Raw genomic sequence first — 22,489 nt, 5'->3', positions numbered from 1 at the left:
CCACAGAAAATTTGACTTTTACATAATGCATGCCCGTTCCCACACAGAACTGCCAGGGCCCAGAGCGGAGGGCAATCAAAGAGCAGATGCTGCTGCTGTGGTTGCTGCAGTTCCCAAAACTCTGAGCAGGCCAAACTCTCCCACCTATTCTTTCAGCAAAATGCACGCTCGTTAAAGAGGCAGTTCCAACTCACAGGGAATCAAGCTCGAGGTATCAGCATGTCATGTCCTGACTGGCAGCAAATTGCCCCAGTGCCATCTAAGGAAGGGGTTGATCCCCGAGGCACAACAGCCAATGGAATTTGGCAAACGGACATTACTCACAGAGCTGAACTCGGTCGGCTAAAGTATGTCCATGTCACAGCAGACACACATTCCAAATACAGAAATGCCACTGCACACCCTGGGGAAAAGGCAAGGGATGTGATCAGACACTGGCTTAGTTGCTTCGCAACTTTGGGAATTCCAAAAACCATAAAGACAGACAATGCTCCTGCCTATTGTCCTTCAGAGGTCAAAACATTTCTCACGGGTTGGGGGATATTTCATTCCACAGGCAGACCACACTCACCCACGGGACAAGCTATGGTGGAGAGAGCACACTGCACATTGAAGGGAATGCTGCAAAAACAAAAAAGGGGGGAATCTATCTATAGTCCCAGGAACACCTGTGGAAAGCGTCATATGTCCTAAATTTCTTAAACTGTGATGACACAGATCACAGCAGGTACGAACATCAACACGAATCTCAGGTACTTTCCTCTCCCAAACCACCGGTCATGATAAATATTTAATATCAGGGCAATGGTCAGGACCAGTGGACCTCGTAACGTGGGGGAGGGGAGATGCCTGTGTATCCACAGGTAAATTACAATGGATTCCTTCCAGATGTGTCAGGCCTTCTATTAGCCCTTCTTCAGAGCAAGAGCAATCAACAGAAGTGACAAATGAAGAAACTGCAATCGAAGAAACACATAACTAATGACCACTACCAGACCCAAACCACGTCACTGAAATACAGAGACATAATAAAAGGTTCAAGTGTGCATGTGTGAGGAGAGACTGAGAAGTGGCCACCTACGTATGAATGAGGAACGTTGTGTGGACGTTCGTATGAGAGTGAATTCAAAACCACTTTATGTCAGAGATGCCTTAAATAAAATACAGTTGTACAATAACACTACCTCAACCCCAGTAAATACAATTGAACACAACATCCATAACCTGACACACTTCCCTTTGAGATAAAATTGATGCTTCTCTCCCGTTATACAAATACCCTCAGATAAAATGTCTTACACAAACCATATTTACAAACCCTGAATCATTGAAAGTGACACAGTTAATAAGGTTGTGACCAGTTTTAATAAAGGCCTGACCGCATTAGGTCCTGGTTTTTATAAATGCTTAAGATAAGTTTGTTTATGTTAAGAAATGTTTACGAAAAAGGTTTAAAAATTGTTCTGTAACTCGTTCTAATTATAATAAAGGGGAAATGTAGTGATTTATATTACAGGAAGTGCCACAAGGCACTCTGGGACTCGTAGTTCCTTCGGTGCTCTGCTGCACACGCACAAGGGAGTGCTCGAATGTCCCTGGTTGAGAGGTCACGTCATGACATGTCACAGTTTGGACTGTCTGTATCAGCTCATGTTGTTCTTGAGAACAGGACCCACCTGTTCCCAAGGTGAGTCCTCCGACAGGTGATGGAGTTGGAGCAGCAGATGAAGCTCTTCCCGCAGTCGGGCACTCACAGGGCTTCCCTTACTGGTGGGTCCGTTGGTATTTGGTCAAGGCAGAGCTCTGCCTGAAGCTCTTCCCACACTCCCCACAGTTGTAGGGCCTCTCCCCGGTGTGCATGCGCCGGTGGATGATGAGGGTGAAGTTGTGTTTGAAGCCCTTCCCACAGTCGGTGCAGCGGAAGGGCCTCTCCCCCGTGTGCATGCACTGGTGGATGACGAGTTGAGAATTGTATGTGAAGCTTTTCTTGCATTCCCCACATTTGTAGGTTTGGGGCCCCCGTCTTGCATTCCCCACATTTGTAGGCCCGAGGCCCCCGTTCCCCAGTGTGGATCTGCTGGTGACAGATCAGGCGGGAGCTGACGCTGAAGCCCTTCCCGCATTCCAAGCACTTGTAGGGCCGTTCCCCGTGTGCACCCGGCGGTGGGTGAGGAGGTGGGAGCTATAGAGGAAGGTCTTGCCACATTCCTCACACTCGAAGGGCCGTTCCCCAGTTTGGACACGCTGGTGGGCGAAGAGCTTGGAGCTGCTGTTGAACCTCTTCCCACATTCCAAGCACCTGAAGGGCTTCTCCCTGCTGGGAGGCTGCTCAGGGACCGCCAGTTCACAGCTCTGGCTCAAGCTCCGGCCACCTTCCCGGCACAGGCTGTCTTTCCTCCTCAGAGCACCCTGGGCTGGCTTTGGAGCCCCTCCTCCTGAGGGATCTCCTGCCCTTTTCCTCCCTGCTGCCTTCCTGTGCCGTGGAGCCCTTCAAAACGGCCTCTCCCACCAGGGTCTGCTGGGGGGATTTGTCCTCCGTGCCCTCCGTCCTCAGCTCGGGGCCTGGGGCAGGAGGGAAGAAGGACAGGGAGGGGATTTGCCTCTGGCCCAGAGGGAAGGGGGAGGAGAAGGAAGATGGAGAGGAAGGAGGGTAGAGAAGGAAAAAGGAGAGGAAGGAAGATGAAGGGAAAGAACAAGAAGAAAAAGCAACACAGAGAGGAAGGAAGAAGAAGAAGAAAGGAAGAAGAAAGGAAGAAGAAAGGAAGGAAGAAGGAAAGATGAAGAAGGCCCAGAACTGGACACAGCACTCAAGGTGTGGCCTCACCAGTGCCAAGTACAGGGGAAGAACCACTGCCCTGGTCCTGCTGGCCACGCTGGTCCTGAGAGAAGGAAGGAGCAAGGAGAGAAGGAATGATGAAAAGGAAGAAGACAGAACAAAGAAAAAGGAGAAAGGAGAGAAAGGAAGGAGAAGGAAGAAGGAGAGAAAGGAAAAAACATAAGGAGGAAGGAAAGGGAGGAACAAGGAGCAGGAAGAAGGAAGGAAAAGGAACAAGGAGTGGAAGGAAGAAGGACAGGGAGGGGATTTCCCTCTGGCCCAGAGGGAAGGCCAAGGACATCCCCCCAAATCCGGCCCTGGCAGGACGGCGGCGGCAGCGGGGTTGTCCTGCAGCCGGGGGCGATGCTGGGCTGGGAGATACAGGACAAGACAGGGCAAAGGGGCACTGACTTCCTCCTCACCTGCCCGGGGGGCCCGCAGCATCTTCCTCTTCCTCGCAGCCTCCTTCATCTGGCCAAGCTTTGGGAAGGAGAAATCCTGATGGGGGGGAAAAACAAGGGCTGAGCACATTGGGTTGGGGGTTCCTCCCGCCCAAGTCCATCTCTAGAAGTCACTGGGCATCCTGTGTGCATAAAAACCTCCAAAACACCAGGTTTCAGCCCAAAAAAACCCCCAGAAACTCCAAAGTTCAGACCAAAAGAACCCATCCTTGAGTTCCCCCTCTCAGGTCTCTCCACTTTGGGGTTCTGGAGGCCCCCCTTTTTTTGGCTGTTGGGGGTCCCACATGTATTGGGGGCCCCCCTCTCCAGGGTCCCACCCTCTCTGGGCTGCTGGGGGTCCCAGGAATCCCAGGGGTCTTCCCACTTTGGTATTCTGGGGGACCCCCTTCTCTGGGTTGCTGGAGGTCCTGCAGTTCCCCCTCTCCAGGGTCCCCCTGCATAGGGATGAGGGGGGTTTGGGAGGCCCCAGGGGTACCTTCTCCCCTGACTCCTTGCTTTGGGGTGCTGGGGCTCTCAGGGGTCCCACCTCTCTGGGGTCTCCCCCTCTCCACGCTGCTGTGGGTCTCAGAAATCCCGGGGGTCCCCCTTCTCCGGGCTCCCCTTTCTCTGGGGTCCCCCTGGCTGGGCTGACGGGGGTCCCAGCACTCCCCTTTCTCCAGGCTCCCCACTTCAGTGTCCCAGGGCTCCCAAGGGTACCCCCTCTCCAGGCCCCCATTTCAGGGTTCCTGCACTCCCAACCCTCCCCTCTCTGCAGGTTCCCCCCTCCTTCCAGGCTGACAGGGGTCCCGCGGTGCCGGGATCGCCCCTCTCCGCTCTCCCCACTCCGGGGGTCTCAGCAGCCCCCACCGCCTCTTCCTCCTCCTCTTCCTGCTCCTCCGGGCCTGGGGCCCCCCTGCCTGCCCAGTCCCAGTTTTCCAGACCCCACACCCCTCTTTCTTTGACTCCAGGACCCTCCTGCCCCCACTTTCCTCACCATCCCACCTTTCCCAGTCCCTCCATCCCCCTGTTTCCTTCACCCTGGAGACCCCTGCCCCCCATTCCTGGCCATCCCACCCCACTTCACCCTCAGACCTCCTTTTCCTTGACCCCAGGACCCCCTGGAGACCCCTTCCCAGTTCTCACAGCTCTCCCCGTTTCTCCCTTTCCTTGACCCTGGGACCACCCGGACCCCCAATCTCCCTGTCTCCCCACTTCCCCACTCCTGCCTTATCCTGCAGGGTGCTCCTGGAGTAGCCCAGGGACCCCCTGAATGCCTCATTCCTTGACACCAGATCTCCCCTGCACCCCCTTATCCAGACCACCACCCCCTGCACCCAATTCCCCAGCTCCAGAACCCCCTGCACCCCCTTTCCCGGCCATCCTGCCTCTCCCAGACTCCCTTTTCCTTTACCCTAGCACTCCCTGGACCCCCATTCCTGCCCATCAGGACCCCCCTGCACCTCCTCTCCAACACTGGCACTCTCACCCCCTTCCTCAGCTCCAGGACCCCCCTGCAACTCCTTTCCCAGCCATCCCACCTCTCCAAGTCCCCACACCCTCCCTTCTCCTTCACCCTGCCACCCCCTCCACCCCCACTCCTGCCTTTCCCACTCCCCAACCCCTCCTTTCCTCAACACCCGGCACCCCCTGAACTGCCCTTCCTGCACATCCCGGCTCTCCCCACCCACTGAACCCTCTTTCCCTCACACTGGAGGCCCCTGCACCCTCCTTTCCTGGACACAAGGACCCGAGAGACCCCCTGGGCCTCCTCTCCCAGTCCCTACAGCCCCCCTTTGTCCTTCCCTCTGGGACACCCCAAACCCCCATTCCTGGCCACAGGAACCCCCTGGCACCCCCTTATTCTGCACTAAGACCCCCCTGCAACCCCCTTTCCCGCCCAGCCCGCCTCTCCCAGCCCCCAGGCCCTGCTTTCCCTTCACGCTGCTACCCCCTGCACCCCCAGGCCTGCCTTTTCCACAACCCACAGGACCCTTTTCTTTGGAACACGGGGGGACCCCCTGAACCCCGGTTTCTGCCCATTCTCCCAACCCCCAGGACCTCCCTTTCCCCACACCGCCGACCCCTGGCCAGGGGATCTCCCTGGACCCCCCATCCCACCTCTCCAGAGCCCCGCACTCCCCTTTCCTCGGCCCTGGCATCCCCCAAAACCCCCTTCCCCAGCACTCTGCCCCCCGACAGCCCCAACACTCACCCCAAAAACACTCCCAGCCTTCCCCCTCTCCCATCTCCCCACTTTGGGGGGCGGGAATTGGGGAACTCCCGCCTCTGTTGGGGACAATCAAAGAGTTCCCGACGCGTGGCCGGGGCCTTTGTTCGGCCTGCCGGGAATTCCCAACAAACATCCCGGCCCCCATCAGCCGCTGGGGCCCGGGGGTCCCTCCTCTCCAGGGATCGAGCTGTGGGGACACGAAGGGACCCCCACGGGAACCCCTTTGCCGCTCTCCCACCTCCCCTTCTTCCCCTCTCCCACCCTTTGCCCGTCGCCCCCCGCTGCTTTGGCAGTGACCCACCCCCTCTCTCGCTCACTTTGGGGCTCCCAGCCCCTCTTCTCCTTCCCCTCTGCCCCTTTGCCATCGGGGCCCCCAACTCACCTCGAGCTCCCGGCTCGGGGGATGGAGCGGGGGGAGGAGGAGCGGGCAGAGGCAAAGGAGGAGGAAGAGGAGGAGCATCGCCCCCCTGAGTGGGCGGGGAGGGGGAGCTCGGTGCGATGGGTTGGGGGTGTGCGGGGGGTTTTGGGGGAGATGTTTGGAGCTGAGCCGCAAATGGCCCTCGGGGGGACCTCGGGGGGTCCCCGGGAGGTGGTTTGGTTTTGTTGGGGGGATCCCGGGGTGGGTTCCCGGCAGAGGCGGGAGGTGGGCGGGGGGATGCGGGGACCCCCCCGCGGTGGGGGTCGGTGTTGCGGGGTCAGGCCCCGCCGCCCCCATTGTCAGCCCGGTGCCGGCGGGGGGGGACGCGACGAGCCCCTTTTTTAGGGCCCCCGGAGGGGGGAGAGCAGAGAGGGGCGACAGCGGAGCTGGGGGACCCCCGGCAGCCACGAGGAGATTCAGTTGTTTATGGGAGGGGAAAAATCAGGGAAAAGGGGGAAAAAAACCCGGGCAAAGCCGAAAAACTCCGGCTGGAGGACTGACGATAGAGTTGGTGCGGGCAGAGCGGTGCGGCGTGCGTGCCCCTGTCTCGGTTTTCACTTCCGGCGCCGCCATGTTGGGGAGGTCGGCGGGGCGACTGGCGGGGGTCGTGGCGCTGGTCACGGGTGGGTTTTGGGGGGGATTTGGGGGAGTTTTGGGGGTGAGAGGGAAGGGGAGACCACCAGGGGAGGAGTGGGGGGGAACTTAGGGCGGGGAGACCGCCGGGAGGGATGCTGGGAGGAGTTAAAGGTGACCCTGGTGATACTAGGAGGGTCACTGGTGATACTGGGATGGTCGCAGACCCCTCTGGTGACACTGGGGGAGGTCACTGGTGACACTAGATCCCACTGGTGCCACTGGGAGGACACTGGGAGGGGTCACAGACCCCACTGGTGACACTGGGGGGGTTATTGGTGACACTGGGAGGGGTCACTGGTTAAAGTGGTCCCCACTGGTGCCCTCGGGCAGTCATTGGTCCTCCGGGTCGCCAGGGGGCGCCAGGGGCGGTTCCCATACCCCTCAATGACCCCGGTTATTCATTGGCCCTCCGAACCGCCAGGGGGCGCCAGCGGCATCGGCCGCGCCGTGAGCGGCCGCCTGGCCCGCGAGGGCGCGCGCGTGGCCGTGGCCGATCGCGACATGTCGGGGGCGGCGGCGACAGCGAAAGGGCTCCCCCGGAACTGCCCCCCCGACCACGGAGCTTTCCAGGTGGATGTGGCCGATCCCAAAAGCGTCGCCGGGATGGTGAGGGGGGTGCAGGTAATGTCGCCGCCACCTCCCCCCCACCGGTGACATGTCGCGATAGTGTCACACCCTCCCCAGTGTCCCGCAGTGTCCCTGAGTGACCCCCGATATCCGCAATGTCGCCCTCAAAATTCCCAAATCCACCCCAAATCACTCCCAGAATTCACAAATTCCCACAAATTCCTTCCTATTCCCACAAAATTCCTGGGAAATCGCAGCCAAACGGCCCCAAATTGCAGGAAAAGCCCCCCTAAATCCACCCAAAATCGACCCAAATCCTCCCTAAATCACCCCAAATCACCCCCAGAATTCCCAAATCCCCACAAATCCACCCAACCCAGACCCAAATTCACCCCAAATCACCTCCAGAACTCACAAATTCCCCCAAAACTTGCAAATTCCCACAAACTCCCCCCAAATTCCATCTGATTCCCACCAAATTCCTGGAAAATCGCAGCCAGCCGTCTCCAAATTGCAGGAAAACCTCCACAATTCCCTCCAAAATTGACCCAAATTCCCCCTCATTCCCCCCAGAATTCCCAAATCCCCAAAACTAGACCCAAATCCACCCCAAAATCACCCCCAAAGCTCCCAAGTCCCCATGATTTCCCCAAAACTTACAAATTTCCCCAAAATTCCATCCGATTCCCACCAAATTCCTGGGAAATTGCAGCCAAATGCCCCCAAATTGCAGGAAAAAAACCCCAAATCTGCCCTAAATTAACCCAAATCCACCCCAGAATTCCCAAATCCACCCAACCCAGACCCAAATCCACCCCAAAATCACCCCCAAAACTCCCAAATCCCCACAAGTTCCCCCCAAATTCCCCAAATTTCCATCAAATCCCCACCAAGTTCCTGGAAAATTGCAGCCAAACGGACCCAAATCCCAAGAAAACCCCCCTCAAATCCGCCCCAAACTGACCCGAATCCACCCCAGGATTCCCAAATCCACCCAAATCCACCCAAAATGGACCCAAATCCTCCCCAGTTCACCCCAAATGACCCCTCGATGTCCCCAAATGTCCCCCCAGGAGCACTTTGGGGGTCCCCCCCGTGTCCTGGTGTCCTGTGCCGGGATCACCCGCGACCGGATGTTCCTGGAGATGGGAGAGCGGGAATTCCGGGAAGTGCTGGGGGTGAACCTGGAGGTGAGAGGGGACACTGGGGACATTGGGGGGACATTGGGGGGATTGGGGGACATTGGGGACATTGGGGACACTGGGGACATTGGGGGGACATTGGGGACATTGGGGGGACATTGGGGGGACATTGGGGACATTGGGGACATTGGGGGGACATTGGGGACATTGGAGGACATTGGGGACATTGGGGACATTGGGGGGACATTGGGGGGACATTGGGGGACATTGGGGGACATTGGGGGGACATTGGGGGACATTGGGGACATTGGGGGGACATTGGGGACATTGGGGGACATTGGGGGGACATTGGGGGACATTGGGGACATTGGGGACATTGGGGGGGTTGGGGGACATTGGGGGGGTTGTGCCACCCCCGATGTCCCCCCGCTGCTCCCCCAGGGGACGTTCCTGGTGACACAGGAGGTGACAAAGGCCTTGGTGACATCGGGGGACCCCGGGGGGGCCTCCCTGGTCCTCGTGGGCAGCGTGGTGGCCAAGGTGGGACCCCCACTTGTCACTGTCATTGTCACTTGTCACTGTCATTGTCACTTGTCACCATCAGTGTCCCCGAAATGGGGGTAAAAGCCCTAAAAATGGGGATAAAGCCCCTGAAAACGCCAATTTTGGGGGAATTTGGGGACAGCGGGGGGGTTCTAGGGATGTCCCCTCCCCCCCTTTGTCATTGTCACTTGTCACTGTCCCCTCCCCCCTGCCCAAAACTGGGGATAAACCCCCCAAAATTGGGGATAAAACCCCCAGAAACACGAATTTTGGGGGGCTTTGGGGACACTGGGGGGGGGGTGTGGACACCGAGGGGGGTCCCAGGGGTGTCCCCTCCCCTTTGTCATTGTCCCCTCCCCCCCAGGTGGGGAATTTGGGCCAAACCAACTACGTGGCCTCCAAGGGGGGGGTGGAGGGGCTGACCCGGAGCGTGGCCAAGGAGGTGGCCAGGTGGGGACACTGGGGGACATTGGGGGACATCTGGGGACATTTGGGAGGGGACAAGGGAAAATGGAGGGGAAAGGGAGAAAATTGGGGGATTTGGGGGGAATTCGGGGGAAAAATTGGGGGGAAAGTGGGGAAATTTGGGGGGAAATGGGGAAAGTTGGGGGATTGGGGGGAAAATTTGGGGGATTTTGGGGGGAAATTGAGGGGATTTGGGGGAAAATTGGGGGATTTGGGGGGGAACTGGGGGGGAATGGGGAATTGGGGGGAAACTGGGGGAAAGGAAGAAGAAATGGGGGGAAATTGGGGGGAAATTGGGAAAATTTAAGGGGGAAATGGGGAAAATTGGAGAGAAAAGGGGGAATTTGGGGGGAAATATGGAAAAATTGGGGAACTGGGGGGAAAAGGGGGAAGAACTGGGGAAAACTGGGGAGAAAATTGGGAAATGGGGAAAAATTGTGGGGGGATTGGGGGAATTTGGAGGGAAATTGGGGGGAAAAGGGGAAGAAATGGGGAAAACTGGGGGGAAAATCGGGAAATGGAGAAAAAGGGGGGAAATTGGGGGAATTTGGAGGGAAATGGGGAAAAATTGGGGGGAAATCAGCGGGAAAACTGGATTGGGGGGTTTGGTGACCCAGGGGGGGGTTGGTGACACCCTGTGGGGGGGTGACACGGGTCAGGGGGACCCCTCTGACCCCCCCAAATCCCCTTCCCAAGGTTTGGGATCCGCTGCAATTCCGTCCTGCCGGGATTTATCGTCACCCCCATGACGGACAAAGTGCCCCCAAAAGTGCTGGACAAGGTGACAGCGGGGGGGTGGCACCTCCTGGGGACACTGAGGGGACACTGGGGGGACATTGGGGGACATTGGGGGTCATTGGGGGTCATTGGGGACATTGGGGGGACATTGGGGGTCATTGGGGACATTGGGGGTCATTGGGGGTCATTGGGGACATTGGGGGTCATTGGGGACATTGGGGGGACATTGGGGACATTGGGGGTCATTGGGGACATTGGGGGACATTGGGGACATTGGGGGACATTGGGGACACTGGGGGAAATTGGGGACATTGGGGGGACATTGGGGACATTGGGGGACATTGGGGAGGTGACACCAGAGGTGACCCTCGTGTGTGTGTGTGTGTCTCCCCCCCCTTCCAGTTCGCAGGGATGGTGCCACTGGGACGACTGGGGGACCCTGAGGGTGAGTTGGGGACACTTTGGGGACACTTTGGGGACACTTGGAGGTGCCACCACCCCCCGGTGTCCCCCAGACGTGGCAGACGTGGTGGCTTTCCTGGCGTCGGGGGACAGCGGCTACGTCACCGGGGCCACCCTGGAGGTGACAGGTGGGGACCCCCCATGTCCCCAGTGTGTCCCCAACGTCCCCCCAGTGTGTCCCCAACGTCCCCCCAGTGTGTCCCCTCAATGTCCCCCCAGTGTCCCCCCAGTGTCCCCCCAATGTCCCCCCTTTCCCTCTCTCATTCCAGGGGGTCTCTTCATGTGACGGATCCAGCCCCTCCCCCCAAGTGTCCCCCCAATGGGGGGGAGGGGCAGACCTCAAAATTTGGGGGGTTGGGATGGGGGGGAGGCCCCGAGTTTGGGGGGAGGGGACCCCAAAATTTGGGTGGGGGACAAAAGGGGGTCCCAAAAATCGGGGAGGGTCCCAAAACTGGGGAGGAGGGGCCTAAAGTAGGGGAGGGGCTCCCCTAAAATATGGGGGGGAACCCCAAAACTGGGGGGGTCGAGGGAGGGGGGTGGAAACCCCTCCAAAAAACCACCAGGAGCCGTTGCCATGGAGATGTTTATTGGCCACGCCCACCGAGACCACGCCCACCCCTCCCCTCCCTTAAATTTCTAAAACAACCAAAATAAACATTTTGGACCCCAAATTTGTTTTTATTTTGGGGTGGAGACCCCAAATTTTTGGGGTGGGGGTTTGGGAGGGGTCTCTTAAATTCGGGGGGGAGGTCAGATATAGCCCTGCCCCCTCTTGACCCTACCCCCCTTAAAACCTCCTCTAAACCCACAAAAATAAACATTTTGGGCCTCAAATTTTGGAGTTTTTTGAGGCAAACCCCCCCAGAAGTTTTGGGAGGTGTCCCCAAAATTCGGGAGGGGTGGAGTTAAGAGAGGGCGGAGCCAAATCCTCCATCTTTTCTGCCTGAAACCTCCTCTAAAACGACAAAAATAAACCTTCTGGATGCCAAATTTTGGAGTTTTTAGAGGCAAAATCCCCCAGAATTACCCCTAATTAGCACATGATGCCCGGGGTTCATGTTAATAATTAAATAGCCCATAATAGCTGTGGGTAAATCATTAACCCCTAATTAATCCATAATATCCGTGGGTTCCCATCAATCTCTAATTAATCCATAATATCCATGGGTTCCCATCAATCCCAAATTATCCCAAATGGTCCCAAACGGTCCCAAATTATTCCAAATAGTCCCAAATGATCCCAAATGGTCCCCAAACTCAAATCCCAAATCCCATGTGGTTCCAAATCCCAAGTAAACCCTAAATCACCAATGATCCCCAATCCCATGTAGTTCCAAATCCCATATAAAAGCAAATCCCAGATGTTCCCAGATAACCCCTAAATCCCGAATAATTCCCAATCCCATATATTCCCAAATCCCAAAGAAACCCCTAAATCCCCAATAATTCCTAAATCCCAAATAAACCCCCAATCCCCAAGAATTCCCAATCCCATATATTCCCATGTCCCAAATAATAGCAAATCCCAGATGTTCCCAAATCCCAAATAACCCCCAAATCCCCAGTACTTCCCAAACCCATGTAATCCCAAATGCCAAATAAACCCCAAATGCCAAATAATAACAAATCCCATTGAGGTGGTTTGAAGCTGGCTCCCTGCCAAGACTCCAAACCTCACCACAAGAGCTCCCCCCCCAAAACCAAGGGAGAAGAGAGAAAAAACCAAGAGAACTGAAACGAGAGAGAGACAGCTGAAGCAATATATATATAAATATGGTGGTCTAGTGGTTAGAGTGCAGGACTCTCACTGCTGCGACCTGGGTTCAATTCCTGGCCCCCCGGGCAGTTGGAGCTCGTCAGCCTTGTAAGGCAATCCAGCTAAGAGAAGGTCACTCTAAACAAACCTACGTCCTGGGGACCTCACTGTCACTGTCCAAGCTTTGCTCGGCCCCGGCAGATGAACCTCAGGATTAAAGGGTGGGCTCAGTTCAGCGCACGCTGTGTCTCACCTAAAAAATCCACTGCGCAGGCTCGAAGGGTTTATGACCTTTCCCAAATCTTTGCTCGCGAAGACTGGCCATTTACCTTTAAATATATTTACACTTATATTACACTTATATACAATTGAAATATATGTACAATTTCAAAAGGAAAGGGGAAAGGGAAGGGGAAGGAAAAAAAGGAACAAAAGCACAAAATATACACGATCACTATCCCAAGATCTAACAACTAAAAGAATTAGCAAAGGATATCCCACTGCTCTCCTTGGGACAACAGAAAGTGGCTCTGGAACGACCCCGGCACCCTCCGTCTGCCAAGGTGGGCAGGGCCTTACCAGGCCTCGCTCCCCAACCCGACAGACTCCACACAGGGAACCTGCACCTCCAAAGCTGGAAGGAAAGAGGGCAAAGGCCTCTCCTCCTTTCTTCTTATAGCCCAGCTTAGGTAAAAATGGTGGGGAATAGCGGGGAAATCTGGGCACTTCCTTGGTTACAGACTGGTCATGAAGGAAGGCCCAGACTAAAGTACCAGAGACATCACATCCCCCTCTGTGACATCACATCCTCCTCTGTGACATCACATCCCCCTCTGTGACATCACATCCTCCCCATGACATCACATCCCCCTCTGTGACATCACATCCCCCTCTGTGACATCACATCCTCCCCTGTGACATCACATCCCCCTCTGTGACATCACATCCCCCTCTGTGACATCACATCCTCCCCATGACATCACATCTCTCCTGTGACATCACATCCCCCTCTGTGACATCACATCCTCCTCTGTGACATCACATCCTCCTCTGTGACATCACGTCCTCCCCATGACATCACATATCTCCTGTGACATCACATCCCCCTCTGTGACATCACAGCTCCTCTATGATGTCACATCCCCCTCTGTGACACCACAACTCCCTTATGAGATCACATCCTTCCGGTGACATCACATCCTCCTCTGTGACATCACATCATCCCCATGACATCATGTCTCCTCTATGATGTCACATCCATCATATGACATCACAACTCCCCTGTGACATCGCATCCTCCGTGACATCACATCCTCCCCTGTGACATCACATCCTCCTCTGTGACTTCACAGTTCTCCTATGATGTCACATCCTCCCCATGATATCACATCTCTCCTATGACATCCCATCCTTCCTGTGACTTCACATCCTCCTCTATGATGTCACATCCATCAGATGACATCACATCTTTCCTATTACATCAAAGCTCCACTGACATCACAGCTCCCCTATGACATCACATCCTTCTTGTGACATCACATATCTCCTATGACATCAGATCATTCCTGTGACATCACATCGCCCCTGTGTTATCACATCCTCTGTGACATCACATTGTCCCTGTGACATCACACCTTCCTCTGTGACATCGCATCTCTCCTATGACATCACATTCATCCTGTGACATCAAACCTCTCCTGTGATATCATATCGTCCCTGTGACATCACATCCTCCTCTGAGACATCACATCTTTCTTGTGACATCACATCCTTTCTGTGACATCACAGCTCCTCTATGACATCACATCCTTCCTGTGACATCACATCCCCCCTGTGACATCACGTCCTCCCCTGTGACATCGCATCCTGCTCTTTGACAACACATCCCCCCGTGACATCACGTCCCCCCCTGTGACATCACATCTTCTCTGTGACATCACATCCTTCATGTGACATCACATCCACCCTTATGACATCACAGCTTCCAGGTGGCATCACATCCTTTCTGTGACATCGCATTGTCCCTGTGATGTCATGTCCTGCACTGTGACATCACATCTCCTCGTGACAGCACACCCTCCTCTGTGACCTCCCATCTCTCCTATGACATCACATCTCTCAATGACATCACATCCTTCCTGTGACATCACATCCTCCTCTGTGACATCACAGCTTTATCTGTGACATCACTTCTCCTTGTGGCATCACATCCTCCCTATGACATGACATCCTCCTCTGTGACATCACATCTCTCCTATGCCATCACAGCTCCTCTATAATGTCGCAACCATCATATGACATCACATTCTTCCTGAGACATCACATCCTTCCTGTGACATCATATCCTCCTCTCTGACATCACATGCAACAAAACAGCTCCTCTGTGACATCACATCCTTTATGTGGCATCACATCCTCCCCAGGATGTCAAAAGGATATGTGATGTCACAGGGAAGGACGTGATGTCAGAGGGACGATATGATATCACAGGAGAGGTTTGATGTCACAGGATGGATGTGATGTCCCAGAGGAGGATGTGGCTGCTCCATCTCAGTCACCTCAGAGGGGCCCTCACGGGTACCTTGTCCCTCTAAGTTTTTCATGTTATCCCACAGATTTCCTGGAACAAGCCTGATCTTGTGCCCCTCCCCCATCATGTCCAGTTTAGAGCCCTGGGACACTGTGGAACCTCATGGAACCAAGGGGTCACTGTGACACCACAGGGCTTCATGGAACCAAAGGGACCCTGGGACACTGTGGGGGCTCATGGAACCAAAGGGACCCTGGGACACTGTCAGGAGCCTCGTGGTGCCCAGGGTTGAGGAATCCCGTGGGTGCAGGTGGCTCAGGGAGCAGCTGCAGTTGGAGCTGTGGGATGAGCTCTGGGTGAGGGGCCTCAGACCAAAGGCCGTGAGCTGCTGACCCTGGAGCAGCCAAGGGAGAGGACACTTGGAGACAGGGCAGGAGCCCAGGACTCAACAGGAAGAGCAGTTTGTGTGCTTGGAGTGTGAGGGGATAAAACCCCACAGAGTTTTTTGTTGAGGGTCCCTCCTTGAGGCACCAGCTCAGCCTCTATCTGTGTTTCTTCTTCAGAAATGAAATATTTTATTGTTTCTAAGACATGAGACTCTGCCATGGGAAACCTGGGGTGGAAGCAGTGAGGAAACCTGGTCTGACTGTGAGAGTGGGGGGTGTGGGGAGTCACAGGGGACCCGTCGGGTCACTGGAGCTGCTGCTGCTGGGAAGGGGCCTGAGTGTCAGCAGTGCCAGTCTGGGCTGGTGGGAGAGTGACTGCCAGGGAGTCCTGGGAATGGTGAGCCTGGGAAGTTCCCTTAAGAGTGTGAGGGGGATCTCGTGTGCAGAGACCCCCAGGAGCCCCCTGAGCCGCTCTGCTCATGGCAAGGATGCAGAGAAGGCAGAGTTACTGAACACCTTTGCCCTGACAAGACCAGCCCTCAGGGACCTCTGGCCCAGGAGACCAGGCTATAGGAATGTTGGAAGGAAGACCTTGCCTTGCTCAAGGAAGATTGGCTCAGAGAACACCTCCAAAAACTCTACCCCCACAAGTCCATGGGACACTTGATGACCTCATGTCAACCTTGTGTGCAACTACAGAGAGGCAAAACAGTGGAGCCTGAGTGTGTTGATCCAAACTATTCCCACCTCACCTGAAGATGTCCCTCCCTGTAACAGAGGTCCTGTGTGTTCCCTCTGCTCTCTGGGCACTTGCATCCTTTGAGAGCTGCCCATCACTCTGGTAGCCAGGAGCAGAGACAACCTGGGACCAGAGACATCTTTCCTAGATCACCTTGCTCAGAGCCCCATCCAACCTGGCCTTGAATGTTTGCAGGGATGGGGCATCCACCACCTCCCTGCAAATGTGTTCCTGTGTTTCATTCTCATCATCAGATATTTATTTCTACCCTCTCTCTAGTCTGAACTTACCCTTTTTTAGTTTAACCATCAAAGCCCCTGTCCTACTGTGACAGACCCTACTGAACCCTTTGCCCACATGTTTCTAAAAAGCTGCCTTGAAGTACTGGAAGGCCCCAAGGAGGTCTCCCCACAGGCTTTTCTTCTGCAGGCTGAAGAGCCCCCACTCTCTCAGCCTGTCTCCATGAGAGAGGTGCTGCAGCCCTGGGATGCCCTTGGTGGCCTCCTCTGGAAGTGCCCCAAGAGGTGCGTGTCTTTGCTGTGCTGAGGAGCCCATGGAGCTGCAGGAGGTGCCAGGGCTGGCAGGGGAATCCCCCCAAGCCATTGCCATTGCGGGCGGGTGCGTTGCAGACAGCCAGAGGAGCCCAGAGCTGGAGGCAGCACTGCAGGAGGGGTCTCAGCTGAGCGGAGCAGAGGGGCAGAACCCCCCTGCCCTGCTGCCCACGCTGTGGGATGAGCCCAGGACACGGGGGGTTGTGGGCTGTGAGCTCCCATTGCTGGTTCCCATCCTGCTTTTCATCCCCCACTATCCCATGGCCTTGGATGCAGGGCTGCTCTCCATCCCTTCAGCCCCGAGCCTGGCCCTTGAGATCTGGGGGCATTTGACACCCGCTGGCTCCTTTGATCCCCTTTCCCATCCCTCCCAGAGCCCAGGGAAGGACTGAGGGGCCTTGGCTGATTGTCCCTGACCCTCTCCTGCCCCGACACCAAGCTGTGCTCCTTGGGTTGGTGCTTGGACAGCCCCAGTGAGACCCTGTTTCCCGCTGTGCCCCCAAACCACCGGGTGCCCCAGGGGACGTGGGAACACACATGGACACGGGAAGGCACCCGTGGATGTGGGAACACACACCCAGACAGACACAGAGCATTTGTTTTGCTGCAGGGGTTTATTGATTCTTGCAGGGAAATTACCAGGGCACCCAGGGGATCGGGGGGTCCTCCAGGGATGATCATCTCCTCATACCGCTGGAGGGAGCCAGGACAGGGGTGTCACCACCACTTCCAGTCCTGAAAGACAGAGCCCCAAACGTCACCCCCGGTGTCCACAGGGACAAGGGAGGGGCCTTGTCCCCACCCCATCTGTCTGCAGGGAGCTGGGGCAGGAGAAGGGAATTGGATGCTGAGATCCATGTGGCCCCAGAACCCCTGAGCCCGGGATGCTGTGACACCTCCCCGAGCCCCTCCCTGCCCTCCCGGTGAGCCTGGGGGTCTGCAGAGCCCCCAGTGCAAGGCAAGGCTTGGGGGCAGCTGTGTCCAGCTGCCCCGGGACACGGAGCAGGGACAGCCCCCTGCGTGTCCCTCTGCTGTGCCCAAGCTCTGCCCACTGCAGAGGGCTCAGGGACCCCCCAGGGCCCTGCCAGGCTCCTTTGGGGGGCTGAGGAGCCTCCCATATTTCTCACCTGGACATGCAGAGAGGCAGCCGAGCGTCACTGGCGCATCAGCTCCACCTGGTCAGCCACGGGGGGCTGGGGACAAAGGCAGGGTTAGAGACACACTGGGCTGGTTCTGGGACACACTGGACTGGACTGAAACACACTGGGGTGGACTGGGACACACTGGGATTTTGGGGAGGGTCGTGGCCATGAGAGGGGAGGGTCTGGGCCCAGCAGAACTCGGGGTACCCACCTCAGACCTCTTCACTCGATGGACATCCATGCCTCCCTGGAGAGAGAGTGTGAGGTGTCACTGGTCACTGGGGTGTTCCCAGGCCCAGGAGGGATGGGGGGACTACATTTCCCCCCATTTCCCACACTGGGGACATCCCAGCTCCAGGACTTACCCCGACACATCCACCTCCTCCTTGTCCCGAGATTGGCTGGGGAAGGAGAGCAAAGGTTTAAGCAGGATTGGCCCCTGTGGGGCTGGGGGGGGACACGGGTGTCCCCAGACCCCCCAGCCCATGGTTGGCCCCTGGTCTGAGGGGGAAAATCCCTTCTGCTCCCCCAGCCCCACTGCACCCAGTTTCCCATTGGGATCCCTGTTCCTGCAGGGCCCAGGGTGGGGATGGAGACAAGGAGAGCCAGGGGAATTCAGGGCCTGCAGGAGGGTGGGGGGAGGAGCAGGGGACCCAAAGAGGGTGAAGTGGGGGGAATTGGGGATCCCACAGGATGGGCATTGGGGTGTGGAAGGGATGGGACTGTAGGGGATGCAGGTGAGGAGGAAGGGATTCCAGTGGAGAGGACCCAGGGAATGAAGCAGGGCAGGGGTGGGGGCAAGAGAAATGGGGAAGGGGAGAAAACTGGAAGGGACTGGGAGGGGGTTTGGGACTGAGGTGTCAAGGAAGGGGATTTCTGGACACGAGTGTCATGGGCAATGGGAAAGGGGAAGGATTAGAGGACAAAGAAGGGAAGAAATGGTGTGGGAATGATGGCCTGTGTGTGTGAGGTGGGGTGGACTGGGGTGTGTGGGAATAGAGTGGGGACCCTGAGGAAGGGCCTCCCCGGGGCACACTGGGGTGGACTGGGGAGCACTGGGATGGCCTGGAGGGTGGTGGCCACCAGAGGGGAGGGTCTGGGCCCAGCTCAAGCCCTGGTACCCACCGGGCCGCCGATGATGCCTGCCTGTAGAGAGACAAGGAGACGTCACTGGTCACTGGGGTGTCCCCAGTGCCAGGAAGGGATGGGGGGCCCAAAGTGTCCCCCACTTCCCACACTGGGTGCCCCCCAACTCCCAGACTTACCTCCCCACATTGGACGCCGCCGGCCTGAACGGGCTGCAGGAGGAGAGCAAAGGCTTGGTTGGGGTTGGCCTTGTGGGGCTGGGGGGGACACGGGTGTCCCCACCCCCTCCAGCCCCGGCTGCCCCCCGGGCTGAGCGGGGCTCTTTGGGATTGCGGCTCCCAGGCAAGTTGGGGACACCAGTGCAGGGGGAAAGGCAAGGCATTGAGGGCAGAGCCTGGAGGAAAGGCCCTGGGAAGGGGCCATGGCAGGGCATTTCCCAGTTGGTGCCAGTTCAGCCTGGCCAGGCCTTGTCCCACTTGAGCCCAGGGTGGAGCTTGGGCCTGTTTGTCCTCCTTGGACTCCAGTGGGGCTTGGCCCAGTTCCACCCAGTTTGGGTTGGGCCTTTGCCTTGTCTGGGAAAGAGAGGAGATGGTGGGGAGATGCCCCAGGGGACCAAGAGGATGGGATGGGGAGGCCCAAAAAGGTGGGATTTGGGGTCAGAAAGAGCAGGAAGCGTTGGGACTGTGCCAGGACGGAGCCGGGTGCAAGCATCCCGTGAGGAAGCGGAGCTGCAGCAGCAGGAGTTGAATTGTGGGAAGGGGAAGGAGAGAGGGAATTGTGGCCAGAAGAAAGTGGCCTGGCCCAGGGCTGGGGGTGCTGGGGAGTTCTGGGGGAGCCCCTGGATCGGGAAGGGGCCCATCCCTGAGCCCATGGTCGTAGCATGGGGGCCTCACCTTGGCATCTGCCGGGGGGCTCAGCAGGATGGTGAAGAGCAGGGCCACGCTGAGCACAGCGACCTTCATCTTCCTCTGGGCCTGGGCAGCGCTGGCTGAGGCTGCACAAGGGCAGGAGCACATTTATCCCTGCCGGGACTCCTCCCTGCCCCCTCCCCGAGAGCCCCTGGGGCAAAGCCCGGCTGGGCACAGCCCCCAGCCCTGGCCACAAGCCCAGCCCTGGCACAGAGTCCATCCCGCCTGCGGCACCCATCCAGCCACCTTCCCCGGCATCCCTCCAGCTTCCTGCACGGGGCAGCTGCCCCTGGAAGGGCCCAGGCCCCTGGGGGTGCCAAGGGGGTGGGCAGGGAGCTGAAAGCAGCTGCATACCCTGTGGGGACAATCCCACACAACACAATCCATCCTCCAACAACCCCCAAAGCCTGATCCACCCATGTCCTCCTGCCCATCCGTTCCCAGAGCTTTCCCTCTGGGACACCCCAGAGCTCAGCCCAGCCCCAAACCTGGCGTGTCTGAGCACAGTTGTCCCTGTTCCCACTCCAGCTCTTTGACTGAACCTGGGGCTGGCACTGCCCCCCTTCTTGGGGCACCAGGAGCCCGGGATCAGGGAAACAGGGAGCTGGGAGATAAAGGGGCTGACGGGCAATGGGCACAGGCGGGTGACTGGGATCTCCAGTCTGGGCAGGCACTGGGGAGCACTGGGCAATGCTGGCCCTGGCACACAAAGGCTGGGCCCAGGGAAGTGCTGGGGTGGTGGCAGTGCCCGGCTCCAGCCCATTTGCGGGCACTGCAGCCCCCAAGTGGTGCCGGCCCAGCCACGGCCTCCCCGAGCAGAGCCCAGAGGGGCAGATGCCCTTTGCTGGCCCTGCCCCTGTCCCAGCTGGGCACACCGTGTCCTCCCGCATCAGCTGGGCCCCGCTCTGCTCAGCTGGCCCAGGCAGGGGGGGCCAGGCACTGGCAGCCCAGCAGGGCTCTGGCTCCACACTGGGCTGGCCCTGGCACACAGCTGCCCCAGTGCCCCTGTCCCCAGGGATGGCCCTGCCCTGCCCTGGGCCCAGCGCTGGCCCTCAGCAGGATGGCACCTTCCCGCCCCACTCTCCCTCCCTCCCCACCCGCCTCACAGGCCCCTCTGGGCTGGGACCCCCGTGGGCACAGATCAAGGACAGGCACTGAGCGGGGGCTCCCGGCACCTGCCACGGCCTCAATTCTCCACTCACCTTTGCCCACAGTTCCGCAACACCTTCCATCCTTACGGGCCCCTGACCAGACACAAGAGACCATTGTGGGGCAGCTGGGAAAACATCTCAGCTCAATGACTTGACTATTTGCCTTGCATTTTCCCCAGGAGCCGGCAGTGACCTGGAAGATTTTCCTTTTGCCCTTTTCTGCTTCGTGCCTCGTTTGTTGGATAATTGAGGAACGTTGACTGAGGAGGGGCCCAGGGGAGGTGAAGCTGCTCAAGAAGGAGACATTTACAGCCCCTCACCACCAATGATCCCACTCTGGACCATCCAAATTGTGACATCAGCATCTCACTGGAAGAGGGAAATGTCCCCAGTTTGGTGTTTGAGAGAGAGATGGACGAGAGACGTGAGCAGGGTGCCTGAGGTGCAGCTGATCCCCCCTGGACTGTCTCCTTCCTTCCCCCTGAGCAGGACTGGGAGCACCTGGGGAAATTCCTCTCGTTCCTGCAGTCCCTCCTGTGGGATTTTTCCCACCCTCTGGTTCCAAATGGATTCTGGGCCTGGCTGTTCTCCTCAGGCCGTGACCCGCAGGGAGGTGTTGTGGTGACTCCCAGAGGGAAAGGGAGGAGAAAAGGGGGCCCTGTTCTCCCCACATTTACATCTCCCTTCCCAATTTCCTGGTACCCTCGGCTTCCCAGAGTCTCTCAGTAGCTGCACGAGGAGGAGACTAGATTTAGCAGGAGGTGTCTGTCCTGTTGTCCTGGTTTTGACTGGGATAATGGACTGGTTTACAGTCACTGCCCACAACAGGGACTTGTCTCAGCACAGAATCCTGGAATCATGGACTGGTTTGGGTGGGAAGGGACCTTAAAGCTCATCCCATGCCACCCCCTGCCATGGGCAGGGACACCTTCCACTAGCCGAGGTTACTCCAAGCCCCATCCATCCTGGCCTTGGACACTTCCAGGGATGGGGCAGCCGCAACTTCTAAGGGCAACCTGTGCCAGGACCTTCTCCCCTCACAGGGAAAACTTTCTTCCCAATATCCCCCTAAGCCTGCCCTCTGTCAGTGGGAAGCCAATCCCCCTTCTCCCATCCCTACAGGTCCTTGTCCAAAATCCCTCTGCAGCTCTCTGGGAGACCCTCGAGGCACTGGAAGGGGCTCTAAGGCCTCTCTGGAGCCTTCTCTTCTCCAGACTGAACAATCCCAATTGTCCCAGCCTGTCCCCAGAGCAGAGGGGCTCCAGCCCTCCAAGCATCTTTGTGGCCTCCTCTGGATCCACTCCAACAGGTCCATTCCTCCTGATCTGGGCCCCCCGAACTGGAGGCAGCACTGCAGGTGGGGTCTCACCTGAGGGCAGCAGAGGGGCACATTCCCCTCCTCCCCTGCCCCCGGGATGAGCCCCGCACACGGGGGGTTTCCGGGCTGGCTCGTGTCCCATTTGTCACCCACCAGCACCCCCAGAGCCCTCTCCCAGCAGGGACTTCCATCCCTTCCTCCCCCAGCCTGCACCGATCCCGGGGGCTGCCCTGACCCGGCTGCACCACCTTGGTCTTGTCCAACCTCAGCAGATTCCCGTGTGTGCCAGGAAACGGGGGGAAGGGGAATTCACCCGACTCTTGGAGATTTGTTTGTCTGCTGGTGCCCCAGGGAAAAACAAAACCCTGTCAGTCCCATCTAGTCTGTCCCATATTCCACCCAGGAACCCTCCACCAAACAGATCCACCAGGTGGGGGGAATTCCAGGGCCCTTTTTTGGGGACTGA

The 22,489-nt window shown here is 57.6% G+C and overlaps 1 protein-coding gene and 1 pseudogene across 15 annotated transcripts; one reads left to right on the top strand and one right to left on the bottom strand.

Annotated features, from left to right (window-relative positions):
* Nucleotides 1-1,699: 1,699 nt before the first annotated feature.
* LOC135404838 (zinc finger protein 239-like) lies at nucleotides 1,700-5,970 on the bottom strand (annotated as a pseudogene).
* Nucleotides 5,971-6,453: 483 nt separating this feature from the next.
* Nucleotides 6,454-21,023, top strand: LOC135406048 (estradiol 17-beta-dehydrogenase 8-like). Of its 15 annotated transcripts, none has more exons than XM_064640588.1 (9): nucleotides 6,454-6,526; nucleotides 6,961-7,160; nucleotides 8,180-8,296; nucleotides 8,690-8,788; nucleotides 9,156-9,241; nucleotides 9,953-10,037; nucleotides 10,397-10,439; nucleotides 10,510-10,584; nucleotides 20,885-21,023. In XM_064640588.1, exons 1-9 carry the CDS (start codon nucleotides 6,475-6,477, stop codon nucleotides 20,953-20,955), a joined length of 828 nt encoding a protein of 275 aa, XP_064496658.1. In that variant the 5' UTR covers nucleotides 6,454-6,474; the 3' UTR covers nucleotides 20,956-21,023. The 15 variants fall into 15 exon arrangements, with proteins under 15 accessions (XP_064496658.1, XP_064496659.1, XP_064496654.1 ...); XM_064640589.1 differs by lacking the exon at nucleotides 20,885-21,023 and adding an exon at nucleotides 15,053-15,270; XM_064640584.1 differs by lacking the exon at nucleotides 20,885-21,023 and adding an exon at nucleotides 12,734-14,045.
* The last annotated feature ends 1,466 nt before the right edge of the window (nucleotides 21,024-22,489 follow it).

This window comes from Pseudopipra pipra, chromosome W (assembly GCF_036250125.1).
Source record: "Pseudopipra pipra isolate bDixPip1 chromosome W, bDixPip1.hap1, whole genome shotgun sequence".
In the NCBI taxonomy this organism is placed as follows: Eukaryota; Metazoa; Chordata; class Aves; order Passeriformes; family Pipridae; genus Pseudopipra; species Pseudopipra pipra.
This window is presented reverse-complemented; position numbering and strand designations above follow the sequence as displayed.

What these genes read in the sequence shown, in the direction of transcription:
- LOC135406048 (XM_064640581.1), top strand. Translation starts at nt 6,475, where the DNA reads ATGTTGGGGAGGTCGGCGGGGCGACTGGCGGGGGTCGTGGCGCTGGTC. An exon ending in GGATGGTGAGGGGGGTGCAG is followed by an intron (nt 7,161 to 8,179) that starts GTAATGTCGCCG and finishes ATGTCCCCCCAG; the next exon opens with GAGCACTTTGGGGGTCCCCC. An exon ending in GGCCACCCTGGAGGTGACAG is followed by an intron (nt 10,585 to 10,725) that starts GTGGGGACCCCC and finishes CTCTCATTCCAG; the next exon opens with GGGGTCTCTTCATGTGACGG.